At 36.9% G+C, this 20,185-nt stretch overlaps 1 protein-coding gene across 6 annotated transcripts in view; it reads left to right on the top strand.

Annotated features, from left to right (window-relative positions):
- The window catches only part of MIS18BP1 (MIS18 binding protein 1), a 58,326-nt gene that overhangs the window by 17,918 nt on the left and 20,223 nt on the right, over positions 1-20,185 (top strand). For all 6 annotated transcript variants that reach the window (XM_058738953.1, XM_058738951.1, XM_058738948.1 and 3 more), the window contains 7 exons: positions 10,347-10,420; positions 12,101-12,231; positions 14,512-14,599; positions 15,578-15,735; positions 16,361-16,512; positions 16,984-17,080; positions 19,317-20,184. In XM_058738953.1, the coding sequence (XP_058594936.1) occupies positions 10,347-10,420; positions 12,101-12,231; positions 14,512-14,599; positions 15,578-15,735; positions 16,361-16,512; positions 16,984-17,080; positions 19,317-20,184 (1,568 nt within the window). The remainder of the gene's footprint in view (positions 1-10,346; positions 10,421-12,100; positions 12,232-14,511; positions 14,600-15,577; positions 15,736-16,360; positions 16,513-16,983; positions 17,081-19,316; position 20,185) is intronic.

Below are 20,185 nucleotides of genomic sequence, written 5' to 3'. Positions count from 1 at the left end.
CAGTGCCAACCCCGGCATGGGGCTTGAACCCACAAACCATAGGATCATGACCTGAGCTGAGACCAAAGGATGCTTAATTGACTGAGCCACCCAGGTGCCCCATTTTTTTTTTAAGTTTATTTATCTATTTTGAGAGAGAGAGCACAAGCAGGGGAGGGGCAGAGCCTGCATTTAAAAAAAAAAAAAAAAAACAAAACTAAGCCCACCTTCCTTTTACTCCCTATCCCATTTCATCTACCATCCAATTTTTGTTTGTTTCTACTTAACTGCAAAACACCTTGAAAGAGTTATATGTATTCACAGTTTTCATTTCTTCTTATTCCCTCTTAAATATGTTCCACTTTGGACATTTATAATCACCCCTCCATTAAAGTTGTCCTTTTTAGACTCACCAGTAATCTCCTTATCACCAAACCCAATGGTTATTATTTCTTACTGTTACATTGCTTACAAAGGTTTAACACAGTGAATCAAAACATCCTTCTTAAAATGTATCACTTTTTTTTTTTTTTTAATTCAGGATATTTCACTCTTGATTTTCTATTACCTCACTGGCCATTTTTCTCATTCCCCTTTGCTGCTTCCTCTTGTCACAACCCGTAATGTTGGAATTCCCCAAAATCAGTCCTAGAAACTGACTCTCTAGTATCTATTCACACTTACAAGACTGTATATCCAGTGCTATAGCTTTAAATTCCATTTCTCTGCTGATAGTTCCCAAATACATGTCTCCAGTCCAGAACATTCTCCTGAGTCCCACACTCACATATTCAGTTGTCTGTATGACTTCTTCATTGAGATCTAATAGGAATTTTAGATTTAATATGATTTGTTCCCCCCCAAAACTTCTCTGTTTTGTTTCAATATTAGTACATAGTAATACCATTTCCCCAAATACTTAGGTTAAAAATTTTTAGATTTACTTGAGACTCTTGTTTTTCTCTTATACACCACATCCAAACCTTGAGGAAATCCTGTTGATTCTGCTGTCCTGAATTTGGCCACTTCTCACTATTCAATCACTGCTTAGTGGTCCAGAGCACTATAATTTCTTGCATTATATATATATACACTAATGGTCTCCCTGCTTCCTCTGTTGCCTCCCTCTCCAGAAAGAAGCCAGATTTTTTATATAGTCCAATTTCTACCTAGTAGTCCCTTAAAATAATAAATCATCTCATTACTCTGCTCCAAATCCTCTAAATTTTCTGTCTTCAAGAGAAAACCCTAAGCCTTTACCATAGTTTACAAGACTCTACATAATTTCGTCCTGGACATGCCTACCCCTTGCTCTCTTGATTACTCCTTTCAAGCTACTTTGCCCTCTGTGCTATCTGCTAAGGGCCTTTGTACCTGTTCCCTTTGCCTGGAAGACTCTACTCCGAGATACCCATATGGCTTATTCCTCACTTTATTCATTTCTCTGTTCCAAGACCTTCCATGACTAAGTAAGTATTCCTTATACTTACTATTTTTTTTATTTTGAATACGAACAGGGAGAATTTTTATTTTTATTTTTTATATTAAATATAATTTATTGTGAAATTGGTTTCCATACAACATCCAGCGCTCATCCCAACAGGTGCCCTCCTCAATGCCCATCACCCATTTACCCTCTCCCCCAACCTCCATCAACCCTCAATTTGTTCTCAGTATGTAAGAGTCTATTATGGTTTGCCTCCTTCCCTCTCTGTAACGTTTTTCCCCCCTTCACCTCCCCCATGGACTTCTGTTAAGTTTCTCAGGATCCACGTAGGAGTGAAAACATACGATACCTTTCTTTCTCTGCCTGACTTACTTCACTTACCATAATACTCTCCAGTTCCATCCCCGTTGCTACAAATGGCCAGATTTCATTCTTTGTCATTGCCAAGTAGTATTCCATTGTATACATAAACCACAATTTCTTTATCCATTCATCAGTTGATGGACATTTAGGCTCTTTCCATAATTTGGCTACTGTTGAAAGTGCTGCTATAAACATTGCAGTACAAGGGCCCCTACGCATCACCACTCCTGTATCCCTTGGGTAAATTCCTAGCAGTGCTATTGCTGGTCATAGGGTAGATCTATTTTTAATTTTTTGAGGAACTTTCACACTGTCTTCCAGAGCGGCTTCATTAGTTTGCATTCCCACCAACAGTGCAAGAAGGTTCCCATTTCCCCACATCCTCTCCAGCATCAATAGTCTCCTGATTTGTTCATTTTAGTCACTCTGACAGGCACGAGGTGGTATCTCAGTGTGGTTTTGATTTGTATTTCCCTGATGAGGAATAACATTGAGCATCTTTTCATGTGCCTGTTGGCCGTCTGGATGTCTTCTTTAGAAAAATGTCTATTCTTGTCTTCTGCCCATTTCTTCACTAGATTATTTGTTTTTCGGGTGTGGAGTTTGGTGAGTTCTTCATAGATTTTGGATACTAGCCCTTTATCCGATATGCCATTTGCAAATATCTTTTCCCATTCTGTCAGTTGCCTTTTAGTTTTGTTGATTGTTTCCTTTGCATTGTAGAAGCTTTTTATCCTGATGAAGTCCCAATAGTTCATGTTTGCTTTTAATTCCCTTGCCTTTGGAGATGTATCGAGTAAGAAATTGCTGTGGCTGAGGTCAGAGAGGTTTTTTCCTGCTTTCTCCTCTAGGGTTTGATGGTTTCCTGTCTCACATTCAGGTCCTTCATCCATTTTGAGTTTATTTTTGTGAATGGTGTAAGAAAGTGGTCTAGTTTTATTCTCCTTCTGCATGTTGCTGTCCAGTTCTCCTAGCACCATTTGTTAAAGAGACTGTCTTTTTTCCATTGGATATTCTTTCCTGCTTTGTCAAAGATTAGTTGGCCATACTTTTGTGGGTCCAATTCTGGAGTCTCTTTTCTATTCCATTGGTCTATGTGTCTGTTTTTGTGCCAATACCATGCTGTCTTGATGATTATAGCTTTGTAGTAGAGGCTAAAAGTCTGGGATTGTGATGCCTCCCACTTTGGTTTTCTTCAGTATTACCTTGGCTATTTGGGGTCTTTTGTGGTTCCATACAAATTTTAGAATTGTTTGTTCTAGTTTTGAGAAGAATGCCAGTGCAGTTTTGATTGGAATTGCATTGAATGTGTAGATTGTTTTGGGTAGTATTAACGTTTTAACAATATTTATTCTTCGAATCCATGAGCATGGAATGTTTTTCCATTTCTTTGTATCTTCTTCAATTTCCTTCATAAGCTTCCTATAGTTTTGAGCATACAGATCTTTTACCTCTTTGGTTAGGTTTATTCCTAGATATTTTGTGGTTCTGGGTGCAACTGTGAATGGGATCAGTTTCTTTATTTCTCTTTCTGTTGCTTCATTATTGGTGTATAAAAATGCAACCAATTTCTGTACATTGATTTGGTACCCTGTGACTTTGCTGAATTCATGTATCAGTTCCAGCAGACTTTTGGAGTCTGTGAGGTTTTCCATGTAGAGTATCATGTCGTCTGTGAAAAGGGAAAGTTTGACTTCATCTTTGCCAGTTTTGATGCCTTTGATTTCCTTTTGTTGTCTGATTGCTGATGCTAGGACTTCCAATTCTATGTTAAACGACAGTGGTGGGAGTGGACATCCCTGTTGTGTTGCTGATCTCAGGCGGAAAGCTCTCAGTTTTTCCGCATTGAGGATATTAACTGTGGGCTTTTCATAAGTGACTCTTACGATGTTTAAGTATGTTCCTTGTATCCCAACTTTCTGGAGGGCTTTAATTAAGAAACGATGCTGTATTTTGTCAAATGCTTTTTCTACATCTAGTGACAGGATCATATGGTTCTTACCTTTTATTAATATGATGTATCACATTGATTGATTTGCAAATATTGAACCAGCCCTGCAACCCAGGAATGAATCCCACTTGATCATGGTGAATAATTCTTTTTATATGCTGTTGAATTCAATTTGCTAGTATCTTGTTGAGAATTTTTGCATCCATATTCATCAGGGATATTGGCCTGTAGTTCTCGTTTTTTTGCTGGGTTTCTCTGGTTTGGAAATCAAAGTAATGGTGGCTTCATAGAATAAGTCTGGAAGTTTTCCTTCCCTTTCTGTTTTTTTGGAACAGCTTGAGAAAGATAGGTATTATCTCTGCTTAAATGTCCGGTAGAATTCACCAGGGAAGCCATCTGGAGTTTTATTTGTTGGGAGATTTTTATTTTTATTTTTTAATGTTTATTTATTTTTGACAGAGAGAGAGAGACAGAGCATGAGTGGGGGAGGGGCAGAGAGAGAGGGAGACACAAAATCCGAAGCAAGCTCCAGGCTTTGAGGTGTCAGCACAGAGCCTGACATGGGGCTCGAACTCACAGACCGTGAGATCATGACCTGAGCCAAAGTCGGACGCTCAACTGACTGAGCCCCATCCAGGTGCCCCATTTGGGAGATTTTTGATAACTGATTTAATATCTTCCCTACTTATGGGCCTGTTCAAATTTTCTATTTCTTCCCATTTGAGTTTTGGAACTGTGTGGGTGCTTAGGAATTTGTCCGTTTCTTCCAGGTTGTCCAGTTTGTTGGCATATAATTTTTCATAGTATTCCCTGAAAATTTCTCAGGGATTGATTGTAATAATTTCATTTTCATTTGTGATTTTATCTATTTGGGTCCTCTCTCTTTTCTTTTTGAGAAGCCTGGCTAGAGGTTTATCAATTTTGCTTGTTTTTTCAAAAAACCAGCTCTTGGTTTCATTGATCTGATCTGTTTTTTTTGGATTCTGTATTGTTTATTTCTGCTCTGATCTTTATTATTTCTCTTTTTCTGCTGGGTTTGAGGTGTCTTTGCTGTTTTGCTTCTAGTTTCTTTAGGTGTGCTATTCGATTTTGTATTTGGGTTTTTTCTTGTTTCTTGAGATAGGCCTGGATTGCAATGCATTTTCCTCTCAGGACTGCCTTCGCTGCATCCCAAAGCGTTTGAATTGTTGTATTTTCATTTTGTTTCCATATATTTTTTAATTTCTTCTCTAATTGCCTGGTTGACCCATTCATTCTTTAGTAGGATGTTCTTTAACCTCCATGCTTTTGGAGGTTTTCCAGACTTTTTCCTGTGGTTGATTTCAAACTTCATAGCATTGTGATCTGAAAGTGTGCATGGTATGATCTCAATTCTTGTCAACTTATGAAGGGCTGTTTTGTGACCCAGTATATGATCTATCTTGGAGAATGTTCCATGTGCACTCAAGAAGAAAGTATATTTTGTTGCTTTGGAATGCAGAGTTCTAAATATATCTGTCAAGTCTATCCGGTCCAATGTATCATTCAGGGTTCTTGTTTCTTTATTGATTCTCTGTCTAGATGATCTGTCCATTGTTGTAAGTAGAGTATTAATGTCCCCTGTAGTTACCACATTCTTATCAGTAAGATTGCTCATGTTTGTGATTGTTTTATATATTTGGGTGTTGCCGAATTCGGTGCATAGACATTTATAATTGTTTGCTTTTCCTGATGGATAGACCCTGTAATTATTATATAATGCCCTTCTTCATCTCTTGTTACAGCCTTTAATTTAAAGTCGAGTTTGTTTGATGTAAGTATGGCTACTCCAGCTTTCTTTTGACTTCCAGTAACATGACAGATAGTTCTCCATCCCCTCACTTTCAATCTGAAGGTGTCCTCAGGTCTAAAATGAGTCTCTTGTAGACAGCAGAGAGATGGGTCTTGTTTTTTTGTCCATTCTGATACCCTCTGTCTTTTGGTTGGAGTATTTAGTCCATTTACATTCTGTGTTATTATTGACAGATATGGGTTTAGAGTCATTGTGATGTCTGTAGGTTTCAGGCTTGTAGTGATGTCTCTGGTACTTTGTGGTCCTTGCAACATTTCACTCGCAGAGTTCCCCTTAGGATCTCTTGTAGGGCTGGTTTAGTGGTGATGAATTCCTTCAGTTTTTGTTTGTTTGGGAAAACCTTTATCTTTCCTATTCTGAATTACAGGCTTGCTGGATAAAGGATTCTTGGCTACATATTTTTCCTGTTCATCACATTGAAGATTTCCCGGCATTCCTTTCTGGCCTGCTAAGTTTCAGTACATAAGTCTGCTACTACCCTTATATGTCTATCTTTGTATGTTAAGGCCTGTTTATCCCTAGCTGCTTTCAGAATTCTCTCCTTATTCTTGTATTTTGCCACTTTCACTATAATATGTCATGCAGCAGATCGATTCAAGTTTCATCTGAAGGGAGTACTCTGTGCATCTTGGATTTCACTGCCTGTTTCCTTCCCCAGATTGGGGAAGTTCTCAGCTATGAATTGTTCAAGTACATCTTCAGCCCTTTTCTTTCTCTTTTCATCTTCTGGAATTCCTATGATACAGATATTCTTACATTTGATTGCACCCCTTAGTTCTCTAATCCTCCCCTCGTATTCCTGGATTTTTTAATCTTTTTCTCAGCTTCCTCTTTTTCCATAATTTTATCTTCTCATTCACCTATTCTCCCCTCTGCCTCTTCAGTCCACACTGTGGCCACCTCAGTTTTATTTTGCACTTCATTTATAGCATTTTTTCATTCATCATGACTGTTTTTGAGTCCCTTGATCTCTGTAGCACTAGATTCTCTGCTGTCCTCTGTGCTTTTTTCAAGCCCAGCAATTAATTTTATGACTATTATTCTAAATTCTTGTTCACTTATATCACTTAAATTGGTTTGATTAGTTCATTAGCTGTTGCTACTTACTGGAATTTCTTTTGAGGAGAATTCTTCCGTTTCATCATTTTGGCTAGTTTTCTGTCCCTTATGTGTTTTAAAAGCTTGTTGTGTGCTCTGCACCTGCGAGCACTGCTATATTAAAGGAGGGTCATACACTGTCCACAGCCTGGCCCTTCAGGAGGTGTTTTTTCGAAGATTGTTACTTGCTCTCTGTTGTTGTGACTTTGGTTATTTTATTACTCTACTCTTAGTGATATTTTGGACCCCCCACCAGGTGTGCTTTGATTTGTTCTTTGGATTAGCCCTGTAAAGGAGAACAGATAGACAAACAGGAGACAAAAACATGCAAACACACAACACAAACAAACAAATAAACAAAAACAAAAATCTAAAGACTAAAAACAAGAAACCCCAAAACACCGACTACAAGTAATGAAGAGGGTGGAGGCGGTGCTGAAGGAGGAGCACATACAAAGAGAGAAATGACAGGAGGCGGGGGTTGGGGGGGAGAAAAAATAAACATTGACGAGGCAGAGAGACTAAAAGGCTTAATCCAGAGAGAAAGAAAGGAAAATAAAGAAGGAGGCGGAGAAAATGAAACAAAGATAAAGTTACCTAGACAGAGAAACTATATGGCTTGATTATTTCAGAGAGAGAGAAGGGAGTGTTAAGAAGGAGGTGTAGAACATGTATCAAGACAATGGATTGAATATGTCTGTTTAGACCAATAACCAGAGTAACCAGCCTAGGGGAAGGAAGAGATAAGGAGGAGAAATGGGGTGGGTAGAATATATCTATATATCCAGAATTGACCTAGAGTTAATCCAGGCAACGCTGCTGCACTTGTTTGGAGGAGCTGTCTGCAGGGTCTGTCCCGCTCCGGTAGATAGGCAGTTAGTTACCCAGTGCGAAGGGGCATGGTTTGGTGTAGTCTGGACCCACCTCCACTGTGGGCCCCTTGAGTGATCCCTGAGGCCCTGCCGTGGTGGTGGTGGTGGTGGTGGTGGTGGTGGTGGTGGTGGTGGCGGCGGCGGCAGCGGGGAGATGGTGATTCCCTAGTCTCTTCTCCACAGAGCTGGACCCGGTGGACTCAGTTTGAGTCATCCTCACTGTGCCGTGGCTGCAGATGGGGCATTCCTTCTCTCTCTGCCAACTCCCCTGACCCTGTGCTTGGCTAGGACTCAAAGTCCCGTTCCGTGCACTCTGGTACTGGGGAAGTTTCTCTCAATGCAGCCCGATATGTGGTCCCGGCTGGATATGTCTATGCCTCCGCACTTCAGGGAGGATTGCCTTCTCCTACTGCAGACTGCACCGCAGTACTTGCCGCCAGGGGTGGTGAACGCAGGCGGACACAGGCAGGCTTTGTCTTTTCCCACAGCACTCCAGGGAGGGGGCCACTTTCTCCTATTGTAGACTGCGCAGCCAGCCAACCTACCTTGCTGGGGAGCCCCCTGGGGTGGCAGACACAGGCAGGCTTTGTCTTTTCCCACAGCACTCCAGGGAGGGGGCCTCCTTCTCCTACTGCGGCCTGTGTCCTCAGCCCAGCCACTGAGCCCGGGGATGGCAAACGCAGGCAGGCTTTGTAGTATCGCGCAGCCCCCCAGGGAGGGAATCACTTTCTCCAACTGCGGACTGCTCCCCTGACCTACCCAGGTGCGTGGACAGGCAGCCGACCCCAGTGCAAAGAAAGCCCCTCAGTTAGAGATAGGATCCCTCTCAGTCTCAGTCTGAGGTCTTTCTCCTGTCCAGATATGGTCCTGCACTTCCCTAGCCGCTTTTTCTGTTTCCTTTGTTTTTCTGCAGAAGGGAATCTCTCACCTCCGTGCCCACACAGCCCTTTTTATCTCCCCCAGTTCGCAGTCACCCACCTATCTTTTCTCCAGTTTTCCTGTTTTCTTCCTGGTAGATTCAGTCTCTCTTCCTCCCAGGCTCTGGGGTTCAAAGTCCTCTGGCTTCTGCACTTCTTTCTTTGAGAGACACGAGAAGTATGGATCCCCCTACTTCTCCCCTTGTACTTATTTTTGATAATTATCACTGGCAGACATTATTTGTCCATTTGTTTGGATATAACCACCACCAGTCGACTTGCTTCCACACATCCTCTCCCCCCTCAACCCCTGTGCTTATACGTGCATGCACACACACATTACACATTTGCTCTAATAGGGCAGCCGTTTTATTTTGTTTCTTGCCAAAACCCACTGCCTAAAACAGTGCCTGGCACATAGTAGAGCTCAAGAAATATTTGCTGAATGACTATGAATAAACATTTTGATATTTTATGTAAGCAGGATGGCACAAGATACTAGAGCCAGAATTCCCAAATTTGTAACCCCACTGTGCCCCTCACTAGCTGCATGTGACATGGACAAGGTATTTAACTAGACTTTGTAGTTTTTCTTTATAAAATGAGGATAATATTACCTGCCTCCTAGTGTTACAAGGTTAACATGAGTCATTGAATCTAAGGTGCTTGGAGCACTGCCTAGTGGTTTTTATTTTTAATATCATCTACATCTGTCTGTTCTTTGATCTATCTTAGGTAGTTCCAGATGTGGAAGTGTTAAAAGGAAAAAAGGAATTTCATTGCCTGTTCCCCAAGTTCTACCTGTAACTTTAAAAATGAACATAACTGAGGGAAAAAAATAAAAATTAAAATGAACATAATTGAGAAGTGCAATAATTAAGAGCACCTTCCATTTTAGCACATTTTTCTGGCTTAGCATAAAACTACCACTGAAGAATTTATCTTTATAAATTTGTAATTTTTTATATGTAAAGTAAATGGCTACTCAAATTATTTTATGACTTTTGCTGAATTTCTCATCAGAAATAGTTCAGTGTTAAATTGTTAGTCAATAAAAGCAATTCCTTAATACAGACATTCATAGAAATTTTCCTCTACAATTGTATTTTGTCCTAAAATAAAGAATTTTCTGAGCTGTTTAGATGTTTGCTTTGGGATAGATTGCTGTTAAATACAGATTATTAGCAATCACCTTCATAGTTTAGAAAAAACTGAATGCAACTCAAAATCAACCTTGCAAAAACAAAATGCTGTATTTTTTAGGGGATAAGAGTGACGGTGAAGTGTATACTATATAACTGATTCTTTTTTCTAAGTTAGGTCTTTTGTCTTTAATGGATACCTTAGAATTTTAGGTAATTTTTTTTCTCCAGTGGTGGAAATATTTGACATAATATTTGAAGTATAATTGATTTTGGATTGGAGAGCAAATTATGCAGTATAACCCCCATTCATTCTCCCTCTTTTCTGTTTCATTATATATAAGAGTTTTTACCTTATTACTATTAAAAAAATTTTTTTTAATGTTTATTTATTTTTGAGAGGGAGACAGAGAATGTGAGCAGGGGAATGGCAGAGAGAGGGAGATACAGAATCCGAAGCAGGCTCCAAGCTCTGAGCTGTCAGCACAGAGCCTGATGCGGGGCTCGAACTCACAAACTGTGAGATCATGACCCAGGCTGTGGTTGGACACTTAACCGACTTAGCCACCCAGGCACCCCATGCCTTATTACTATTTGAAATAGAATGTGATTCTTATATAGATGAGCACTAAGGAATCATTTGCATTACTTATATGAGTTTTTCTTTTAATTTAATGTAAATTGATTTTGTAATATTTATGCTACAAGTAATACAGGGAATATATACTTCATTTTATGCTGATTAGGTGGTCCAACTACAGGAATGGATGATTAAAGTCATCAATAATAATACTGCTATATGTGTAGAAGGAAAATTGACGTAAGTATAACATTTCAATATTTTATAAAATGTATAACAAAATAATATACTCATGTATAAGAGCTTAAAGGAGATTGATGGAAAATAGCATCCTCCTACAAAACAAAAGACTTTCTAACAAGTTTACAGACTGAAGACAGGAAAGTAAAATGACTATGCAGTACCTGACCATGTTGATTGTGAACAGCTTTCTTGGTTTTGCCTGTTAAGTTACTTTTAGAATAGTAACAGCTCAAATTTATATACACAGCGCTTTATTTTTTTTTCAGAGGTTCTAATAAGTGGACTGGTATTCTCTGCTTAATTATATATAGTTAGCTAATATTTACTACATGCATTTCAGTTCAGATTCCCACATGTAAATTGCGACAACCAGATTTAAATTACTGATCCAGAAAAGGAATCAGAATTATTTAAAACTTTGCCATACAGCTACATATTAGGTAATCATTGGCACTTTCTGGTTCTCCCTAAAGCAAAAGTATCATCAGGTAAGTGGGCTTTGCCTAATTCTGCTACTCTCTTACCACCATTTCCTTTTTTTCGAAACCAATTTCTTAGTGGTACAATATTTGTAATAAAAGGTTGTAATAAAATAATACAGGATATTACTGGTCAGGGTACTTACCTAGAAGTTTGTAAGTTGATTATTTAAAATCTGCCTTTCCCACTCTATTTCTGCTTGTCTTGTGCCCATTTCCTTAATATCAAAGAGACAGTCTATGTTGCCTTTGTTGGAATCCCTTTTGCTGCTATCTTCCAAGCTATATGACCTGGACAAGTTACTTATCCTTTTTCAGTTTCAGTCTCTTTCTCTGTGCAGTGGTGATAATAATATTACCCATTCTTGCATTATTTTGAGTATTAAATTAATATTTGTAAGACTTAAAGGCAGTGCTTTTAGAGTGCTATTTAAATGTTAGTTAAATAAAATAAAAAGGAACAAGATCACTGTATTAAAATAGTAGGAGTTTAATCCCATTTGACCAAATGAAAGGAACTTCACTGTCATATTATGCTTGTATTTAGTATGTTTATCTGATGAATTGGGAATGTTCAACATCTATCTAATACATCTTAAAGTTTTGTTCTTTCTGTTTTATATTCTTAGCATCATTTAAGGAAATAAGAAGAGTAGATTTATGGGTTAGTGATTTGATTCTACAGTTTGTTTTTTTCCCAACTGGAACCTCTTTTTGGTACTTTTTAAAGAGGAAGGTAAAAACACTTGGCTGTGTAGTGAGGGTAAAAAAACCCCGCAAGATTAGAGGGATCCAAACTATATAACTGCATGAAATCTAACACAGTATAGGCTCTGAGGAGAGGGACAGGAAAATCATTCTTTGGAAAGTTGGCATCAGTTAAGATGAAGTTGCAGGCATTGTCAGCATCAGTTATTTAGAGAAGACCCCTGCTTCCTTGATGAGGATAAATTTTATATTAGTGGTTTGGTTTGGCCACAGTACAGTTTGGCACATATTCTGAGGATCACATTAGCAAGGCAGTTGAGTTCTGCAATGTTTGGCCCTCAGATGTTTTGTAATTAGATGAATAACACTGCTAATGTAGCTGGAGTGCAAATTTATTACTTTTTAGTATAATTTGTATGCTTATATATGTACATTGTGATTATTGGTAAAATGTGAATATTTTGGCCTTAACTACGCTATTTTCTCCTAGAGACATCACTAACATATATTGGCACAGTAATGTAATTATAGAACGGATTAAGCACAACAAACTTAAGACTTTATCAGGCAACATTTATATATTAAAAGGGATGATAGACCGGATTTCCATGAAAGAAGCAGGTAATGACTGACATTATTAGTTGATAAATTACTTTCAGTGAAGCAGTTAACCATATTTCTAACTGATATATATGTTTTTACTCTTAATTAGGTGTTTTAAAATGATGAATCAATCAAAACTAAGTTTTAAAACAGAATTGACCACATTATGTAAAACTATTATATGTGTTGGTCATTTTTCCCTAATTTAATCACCCTTATTGACAGTTTGAGTCGGTCTAGTGATTTTAAAAAGTTCATGTGAGATATTATAAGGCTATAATTTAACTAGTTTATTGAACCTGCCCAGTACAACCCCATTCCTGGTATAATCTAATTTTCTGTCTATGCCTTGAACACGGTAATGTGGCTGAAGAAAAACACACCTGAGCATTCTACTTTAAGATGGTGATTACCAGCAAAAATTGTGGTCTCTTAGTGCCATTTGGTATCCTACCACATTTCCCTAATGCATTCACTCTCCCATCCTCCTTAGTGACTATTGCATATTTTTACAAATTTTCAATTCCTCCTTTCTCCCATTCACAGGGGAGGTGGCAGGGAGGGGAGCACCTTAGCAATGGAAACAATCAGAAGAGAACTTCACCATCACCTAACTGACCTGCTTGCATCTATATCTGTTTTTGTTATGAATGAACTGTTCATGTTGTCTTTGTCAGCCTCTCCCTTTGTACTCTATTTCTCATTTTTTTCTCTTACTCAAGGATATCGCTCTAGTAATTCTCCCTTCTCCTGTCAAAACAAAAACAAACAAAAAAGTCTTTTAACTCCACTTATTTCAGCCACTGTTTGCTCTTAGTTACAGCAAAACAACTCAGAAGATTTGTTATATCTAATTCCTTGAATTCTTTCCCACTTTTAAAAAATTCTCTTTAATCATGCCTTAAACCCCAAATCTTTACCAAACAGCCCTTATCACAGTTACCAGTGGCCCCCACATTGTTAAATCCAATATATGTTTACTGCACTTAATCACACTTACTTCCTTTTAATTCCTTATTTGCCTTCTGGAACACCATATTCCAGTTTTCATGCCATCTCACTTCCTGTTCCTTCTTAGTTTATTTGCTTATTTTGCTCTTTCTTCTTTGCCTCTGAATAATAGGATAGACTAGAGCTCTTTCCACACTCAGTGCTGTGTTGATTTCTTTTAGGCTTTAAATTTCATCTATATGATGACAAATGCCAAATTTACGTCTCTTACCAAAAATACTCCTCAAGCCACCCAACTCATTTTCCATCTGCCCATTTGACATCTCCACTAGGATATCTACAGGCATCTCAAACTTCATGTGTCTAAAACCTGATTTCTCTGAAATCTGTTTAATGGTCTTCCCCCTTTCTTTGTTTCCAGTGGCTAGCCAGAATCCTTGGAGAGATCTTAAATCCTTTTTCTCTCACACCCACATCTAGTGGGTAGGTACATCCTATTGGCATTATCTCCAAAAATATATCCAGAACCCAGGCCTCTGCTGACCTCTATGGTATATACATCTCCCTTATCTTTTGTCTGAATGATTACAAAATCCTAACTGGTCTCGTTATTTCTTCACTTTTGCTTCCACAGACTTCTCAAAATAGCAGCTAATACAGTCCTGTTAAAGTGAGTCAAATCCTATGGCTCCTCTGCTCACAATCTTTATATAGCTTCCCATTTCACCCACAGTCAAAGACTAGGTCATGAAGTGACCACAAGGCCTTATAATCTTTCATGTTCCTCCACTGTTCCTATTCCCTTCTGAAGAGCCTCCTAGTACTAGCCTTTCTTCACTCTGCTCCATCTGCACTAATTTTTACAGACAGGCCAGGCACACACTTACCATAGCCTTTTGCTTTGTCCCTTTTGCTTCCAGTGTTTTAATCCCATGTTAAACTCACTACCTCATGTCCTTCAGAGCTTTACTCAAATGATGCTATTTCAGTAAGAACCTCTCTGTCTTTTAAAAGTGCAGTCTGCTTCCCATTCCTCCCTCAGCATAAATACACTAATACTCCTTGACCCATTAAGTGCATAATTTTTCTCCATAGCATTGATGACCATCTAACAAAAAAAAAATGTATGTTTATTGGTTTGCTTTCTGTTTGACATGAAAAGGCAGGTTCCATGAAGGCAGGGATTTTTGTTTCATTTTGTTGACTGATGAATCCTTAGTATTTGTGGCTGTGCCTGGCCCACAGTTAGCAATAAGTGTATATGTTTTTAATGACTTAGTGAACCAATTACATGTCTTTAAAATTTTTGGCTTTTAGGTAATTTTTTGTTTGTTTTTTGTTGAATAGGATATCCAAATTATCTCATAAGGAAGTTTATGTTTGGCTTTCCAGAAAAGTGGAAAGAGCATATTGATAATTTTCTGGAACAATTAAGGTAAAGTACTCCTTAACTTTTTAAAAACTAACTTTATTGAGGTATAATTTGCATTTGATAAAATGTGCCCATTTTGGGTATAAAATTGGATGTTTTACAAATGTATCTTTTCATGTAACCAATGTAAATTGGTTTTCTTTTTTTTTTTCTGCAAATGACAGTTTTGAAGTAGTTCTCTTGATCTTGGATCTTTAGAAAGCAATAGTTTACTAGAATTTCTGTCATATGAAATAAATGTAAAAGGAAAATAACAGTGTTGACATTTCAGGAAGCATCCTCATTCACCCACCCTTTGAGAGGGTGTACCTATTAAACATGAGTGTAAAGTTCTTGGTCCTTTTTCTTTCATTCATTCCTTCAGAAGTTAATATCAGTTGTTTAGCACACACTGTATTGGCACAGGGAAAGCAAAGAAAATTTGATTAATTCTTGCCCTTAAGGAACTCATAGGGGATACTGTGATATAAGTTAATTAATCATAGTACAATATAATAACTTCGAATGGGGGGGGACAGTTTTTTCCTGTAAAGAGCCAGATAGGAAGTGTTTTTATGGGCATGCTGCCTCTATTGCAACTGTTCAACTCTGCCTTTGTAGCAGAAGAGCAGCCATAGACAGTAGTTGAATGAATGTGGTGGTGTGGATGAATGTGGTGAAATAAATAAAATTTATTTCCAAAAATAGGTAATGGCAGGATTTGTCCTGTAATTTTTTTACAGGATTAGCTTAAGTAGAGATGTAAGAGTGCATAGAGTAGGAAGCACTTGAGTTTTATTTGATTCTTTTGACTTAAGACCTTATACCTAAGTTCTTTGTGGGGGAAAGGGTAGAATCATGAAGACTTAAATAATGTAAGATTAAAGGTAATCTTTGCTGGGCGCATAAAACTTTATCTGAGGGACTTTATTTAAATTTAGTTTTTTTGTTTTAGTTTTTTGAGATAAAAATTAAAGGAAAAATATTACACTTGTGTTTTAGGGCTTGTGAAAAGAAAGAGAGAAAGGCCAGACAAAAACAGAAAACTGGAAAATTTGTCCCTGACATACAAAAATCAGCGAAAAATAATGCAAGAGAAAACCAAACAGATGTTCTGCAAAGAGCCAGCACCACTTATGACATTGATTGTTGTCATTTGGGTATGTCTCTTCTTTTCTGCTGATATAGTGGTAAATTCTTACATGAGCTCCATATTTATCTGTTTATAGTTTATATTGTATTGAGTTTTTGACTTGTACTGCCTTGAAATTATTTTTTAATACTTAAAAAACTGTAGTGCAGTCTGCTCATAGTCAGCATTCAGCTTTTTTCTTTTTTTTTTTTTAAAGAGAAGGAGAGAACACATGTGCCTGAACTGGGGAGAGGGGCAGAGTGAGGGAGAGAGAAAATCGTAAGCACGCTCCACGCTCAGCACAAAGCCCAACACAGGTCTCGGTCCCACAAACCATGAGATCATGACCTGAGCTGAAATCAAGGGTTGAACCAGCTCAACCAACTGAGCCCACCCCAGGCGCCTGGATTTTTCTTTTTTTTTTTTTTTTTTGAATGTCCATTACTATAAAGGTAGCTGGCAGAACTTTTTTGTGTTCACTCTTTGCCAAAACTATAATCTGACTAACATCCCATCGCACCCTCCCTGCTGGAAAAAAGTATGAACATTAACCTACAGCCCTTGCTAGATAATATTTTGAGAGTGAATTCTTTAATATGGAAAGGCAGCTTATATATAATAATTTATTGAAATTTCCATCTTTGTACTCATAGAACTGAAGAATGGTAAGCGCAGGAGGTTGCCAGCAGCCCCAGAATTAAACGTGTGCCATGATAATTGCCAAAATAAACCACGATTAAGGCTCTCAGATGACCAAAGGCATAATACTTGTCAAAATGGAGGAGAAAATGACTTAACTAATCAGGTAAACTTTTACTATACCCTATGATACGAAGAGTGATGGTGTGATGCTACTAAAAAGTTTTGGGACCAAATCAGAAATCATTTTGTTTGTTAAGTATCTGTTAAGTATCAGCTTAACAATCAGTTTGGCAATGTCTTGCTTGATATTTATTTTCTCAGTGTCTCATTGGGAAAGTGTAATCAGTAATAACAGAAAGGTTAGCTCTTAGAGTTAGGGTTAAAGTGTGTGTGTGTGTTTGTACCTAACAAATCACATGTATTAAATTTATAAAAGAAATATCTAAGATAGTGGATGCCCACATGGTGCTTCCAAAGCTCAGTCTCTGGCAAATGAGTTTCTAAATACCTCCACTAATGAAATTTGTAGAACGGCAAGTACCTAGATACTTGTATGCTTGATACATAATGTGAAAATGCTTGAGGTCATGTTTATAGATAGTAGCTGTTAAAAAGCTAACTTTTTGTTTTGAAGGAAATAATTGGAAAGAAAGCATACGAAAAGTTGTCTTCAAAGAAACTTGAAAATTGTGAAAGAACAAATGAAAGGATAATTAAAAGTCAGAAGCAAGGTGATATATCTTTATTGGTTTTATAATAAGCATACAGCTCTTATTTGAAATGTTTTTAATATAATAAAAGTGATGTCTTAAATTTCCAAATCTAAAAATGGCAGACTAAGTATTACAGTCATTATAAATGTCTGGGGATTTTTTTATTGTTTTGTTGGTTTTTTTTTAGAATTACTTTTTTTTTCTTTAAAGCATAATTAACATAGTGTTACTAGTTTCAGATGTACAATAGGGTTTTGCTTTTCTATACAGCATGATTTGCTGTAAAATCCATTACATTAGTAAAAAAATCCATTACATTACATACCATACATATTTACTTGTAGGTTTGCCTCCCTTTATCTTGGCACTAAATAATTTTTATTATTTATTTATTTATTTAATTATTTAAACTGTATGTCCAACATGGGCTTAAACTCACAACCCCAAGATCAAGAGTCACATGCTCTACCAACTGAGCCAGCCAGGCTTCCCTAATCTTTTTGTTAAAAACAGAATTGTATATCATTTTAAATATACTTTTTGGAATGTTTAAAGGCTATGAATCTCTTTATTAAATTAATGCCATAGTTTAGCTATGTGTGAGTGTGGATTTCCAGTATGATTTCATTGAAATCCTATATAACAGATTTAAAGAACCTTTTCTTGACACATTAGCAAGTTTGAAATTTCATATTGAGTTAAATCATTTTTTTGTATTTCTTCTTATAAGTGGAAAGTAGTGAAAGTGAAGAACATTTATAAGTGTTTAAAAGAAGTAGAGAGGAAGGCAATACTGTTTAGACTATCAGGATCATGTAACTTAGGTTAAAGTATCCAGAATAGCTTGAATCTTCATTCAAATTATTTAATAAAATGAATAAAAATATTTTAAAAGTGATTTGTTCAAAATTAGAAATTTCAAAATTTTCAAATTTCCCATTAAACATTTGAGTCAGATTTATATGAGGAATTAAAAGAAAACACTTCCTTCACAACGATAGATAATTCCATTGAGAAATCTTATAGAAACTTTGATTACCTTTTATCAGTACCACTTTTCCATGAATTATAATTTAGTGGCTTCTTTTCTCCCCAGCATTCAACATTACTCATCAGTCTTTAATTTTATCATTCATCTTGTAAAGTGGTACGTAACATGTGTAGGTCATTGAAGTATTTAACTAGGATGGTTGCTGTGACAGTTTATAATTTGTATATATTTATAATTGCAATTGGATAATTTACAATTAGAAATTAAATTAGTTTGGCTTCTGGTTTCTTAAGTTTCAAATTAGAGAATTTCTCTCATTTTAATTTGCTTTCTTTAGTGACACAGTATAATAAAGATTCTCAATTTCTGGTTTGCTTGTTATCCATGATACTTCATGGAGTTTGGGTGAATCAGCAGAAATGTCTTTCCACGGCCACCACTGGGGATGAGAATAGGGCCATACCTATCGAGTTCCATATTCCCCTAATTAGGATAGCTTCCATTCCGTATATTAAATACCTAGTAAGGTTTTGCAACCTTACTGGTTTTCTTATGTCACCTAAATAAGATTTAACAAATACTGATTTATCATTTACTGTACATGTGAAAGACTCTGTACTAACTGCAAAAAAAAAGAGAAAGAAAAAAGATTCCAAAAGCGAAAACAAAATTCATACCATTAAGGATTTTTTTTTTTCAGTCTACTTCAAAGACAAATTTGTTAAGTATAATGCAAGGCACATTGTCAAACATGGCATTATTTAAAAGTATTCTGGAAATTTGAAGGAGAGTTTTCATTCAAATGAGAGAATCAGGATAAAGTTTGTGGATTAGGTGGGTTATAGAATGGAATTGAAGCAGGTAGTGATTTGGTTTTTGAGTGAAGAAAACTTTCCATGTAGAATGATATTAGTGAAAAGTTGAGAATCAGGAAAACCGTGGTGTAGTAGACATAGAATTTGGTTCACATTTGAGTACAGTGAGAGATTAGAACTACATTGAAGGCCAGACAGAGGAGCTTATATGTACACTAAGTAGACTTTAAGAAGTCAAGGACCGGTTGGTATAAAAAATATGTTTACAATTGAAGGGGCAGTAATCTGAATCAACCGGTGCTTCTGAAAAACTAATAATGACAGTAGTGTGTACAATGGAGTTTATGGAGAAAAAATATATATATTTTATTTTAGAAAAAAAAAATCTGTGCTTTGTTTGTAGCTAATTTGAGATTTTGATCTTTGGTTTTGTCTTATGAAATTAAAGAGAGAACTGAAGAATCGAATGTATCCATTGACATTCTGACCTTAAGGCAACCGTTTTTCTTGGACGAAGAAAGAAAATGTATGGCTCTTAATCCGAAGAAAGCTTATATTTTAATGACACCACTTAAATCTAAAAAAGTGATAGAACAAAAATGCATGAAGTATAATCTGTCTTATAGCACTATTAAAGCAGTTACAGATTTTGCAGTGCCAAAGCATCAAAAAGAAAGTAAATCAGACTTAAATGAAACTACCAGTTTGATCAGTAAGCCCACAAAAACCTTAAAAAATGCATTTGAGTTTAGTGAGGGCCATGAAAGTAAAAACAAGGAAGACTGCAGTGAATGTGATTTACTCACTGTCAACCAGAAAATCAAAATATCTAGTCCTAAAAAAGGACGAATGGTCACCTCTGACTTTAAGAAAAATGCAAGGTTGTTACCAAAATCGAAGAAAATAAAAAATGTGTCTATGTCATTTTACAAGCAGCAGTCCTCATCAGATTTGTCTAGTGAAGAGAGTGAAACAGAAAAGGGAATTAGAAGGAAAGCTGCAGTTGGTAAGAAAAATACAGCAAGAAATCCTGAAGAAACAGTGGTTCACCTGAGGAAAAGCACAAGAAACACCACAAGGAAAATCCCAGTGATTTCTGAATCTGAAACTGAAGAAAGTGAAAGTGAATTTTATATCAAACAAAAGAAAGCTAGATGTTCTGCTAAAGAAAATCTTCAGAAGTCTGGTATTAGGAATGAGTTTCCAGTTATTGAGGCGATCAGATCTGATGAGACAAACAGGCATCCCTTTGAATGTTTTCCTGGTTTAATTCAGGATGAGGAATGGAATGAGAAGGAATTACAGAAACTTCATTGG

The sequence above is a fragment of the Neofelis nebulosa genome, chromosome 7 (assembly GCF_028018385.1).
Source record: "Neofelis nebulosa isolate mNeoNeb1 chromosome 7, mNeoNeb1.pri, whole genome shotgun sequence".
In the NCBI taxonomy this organism is placed as follows: Eukaryota; Metazoa; Chordata; class Mammalia; order Carnivora; family Felidae; genus Neofelis; species Neofelis nebulosa.
This window is presented reverse-complemented; position numbering and strand designations above follow the sequence as displayed.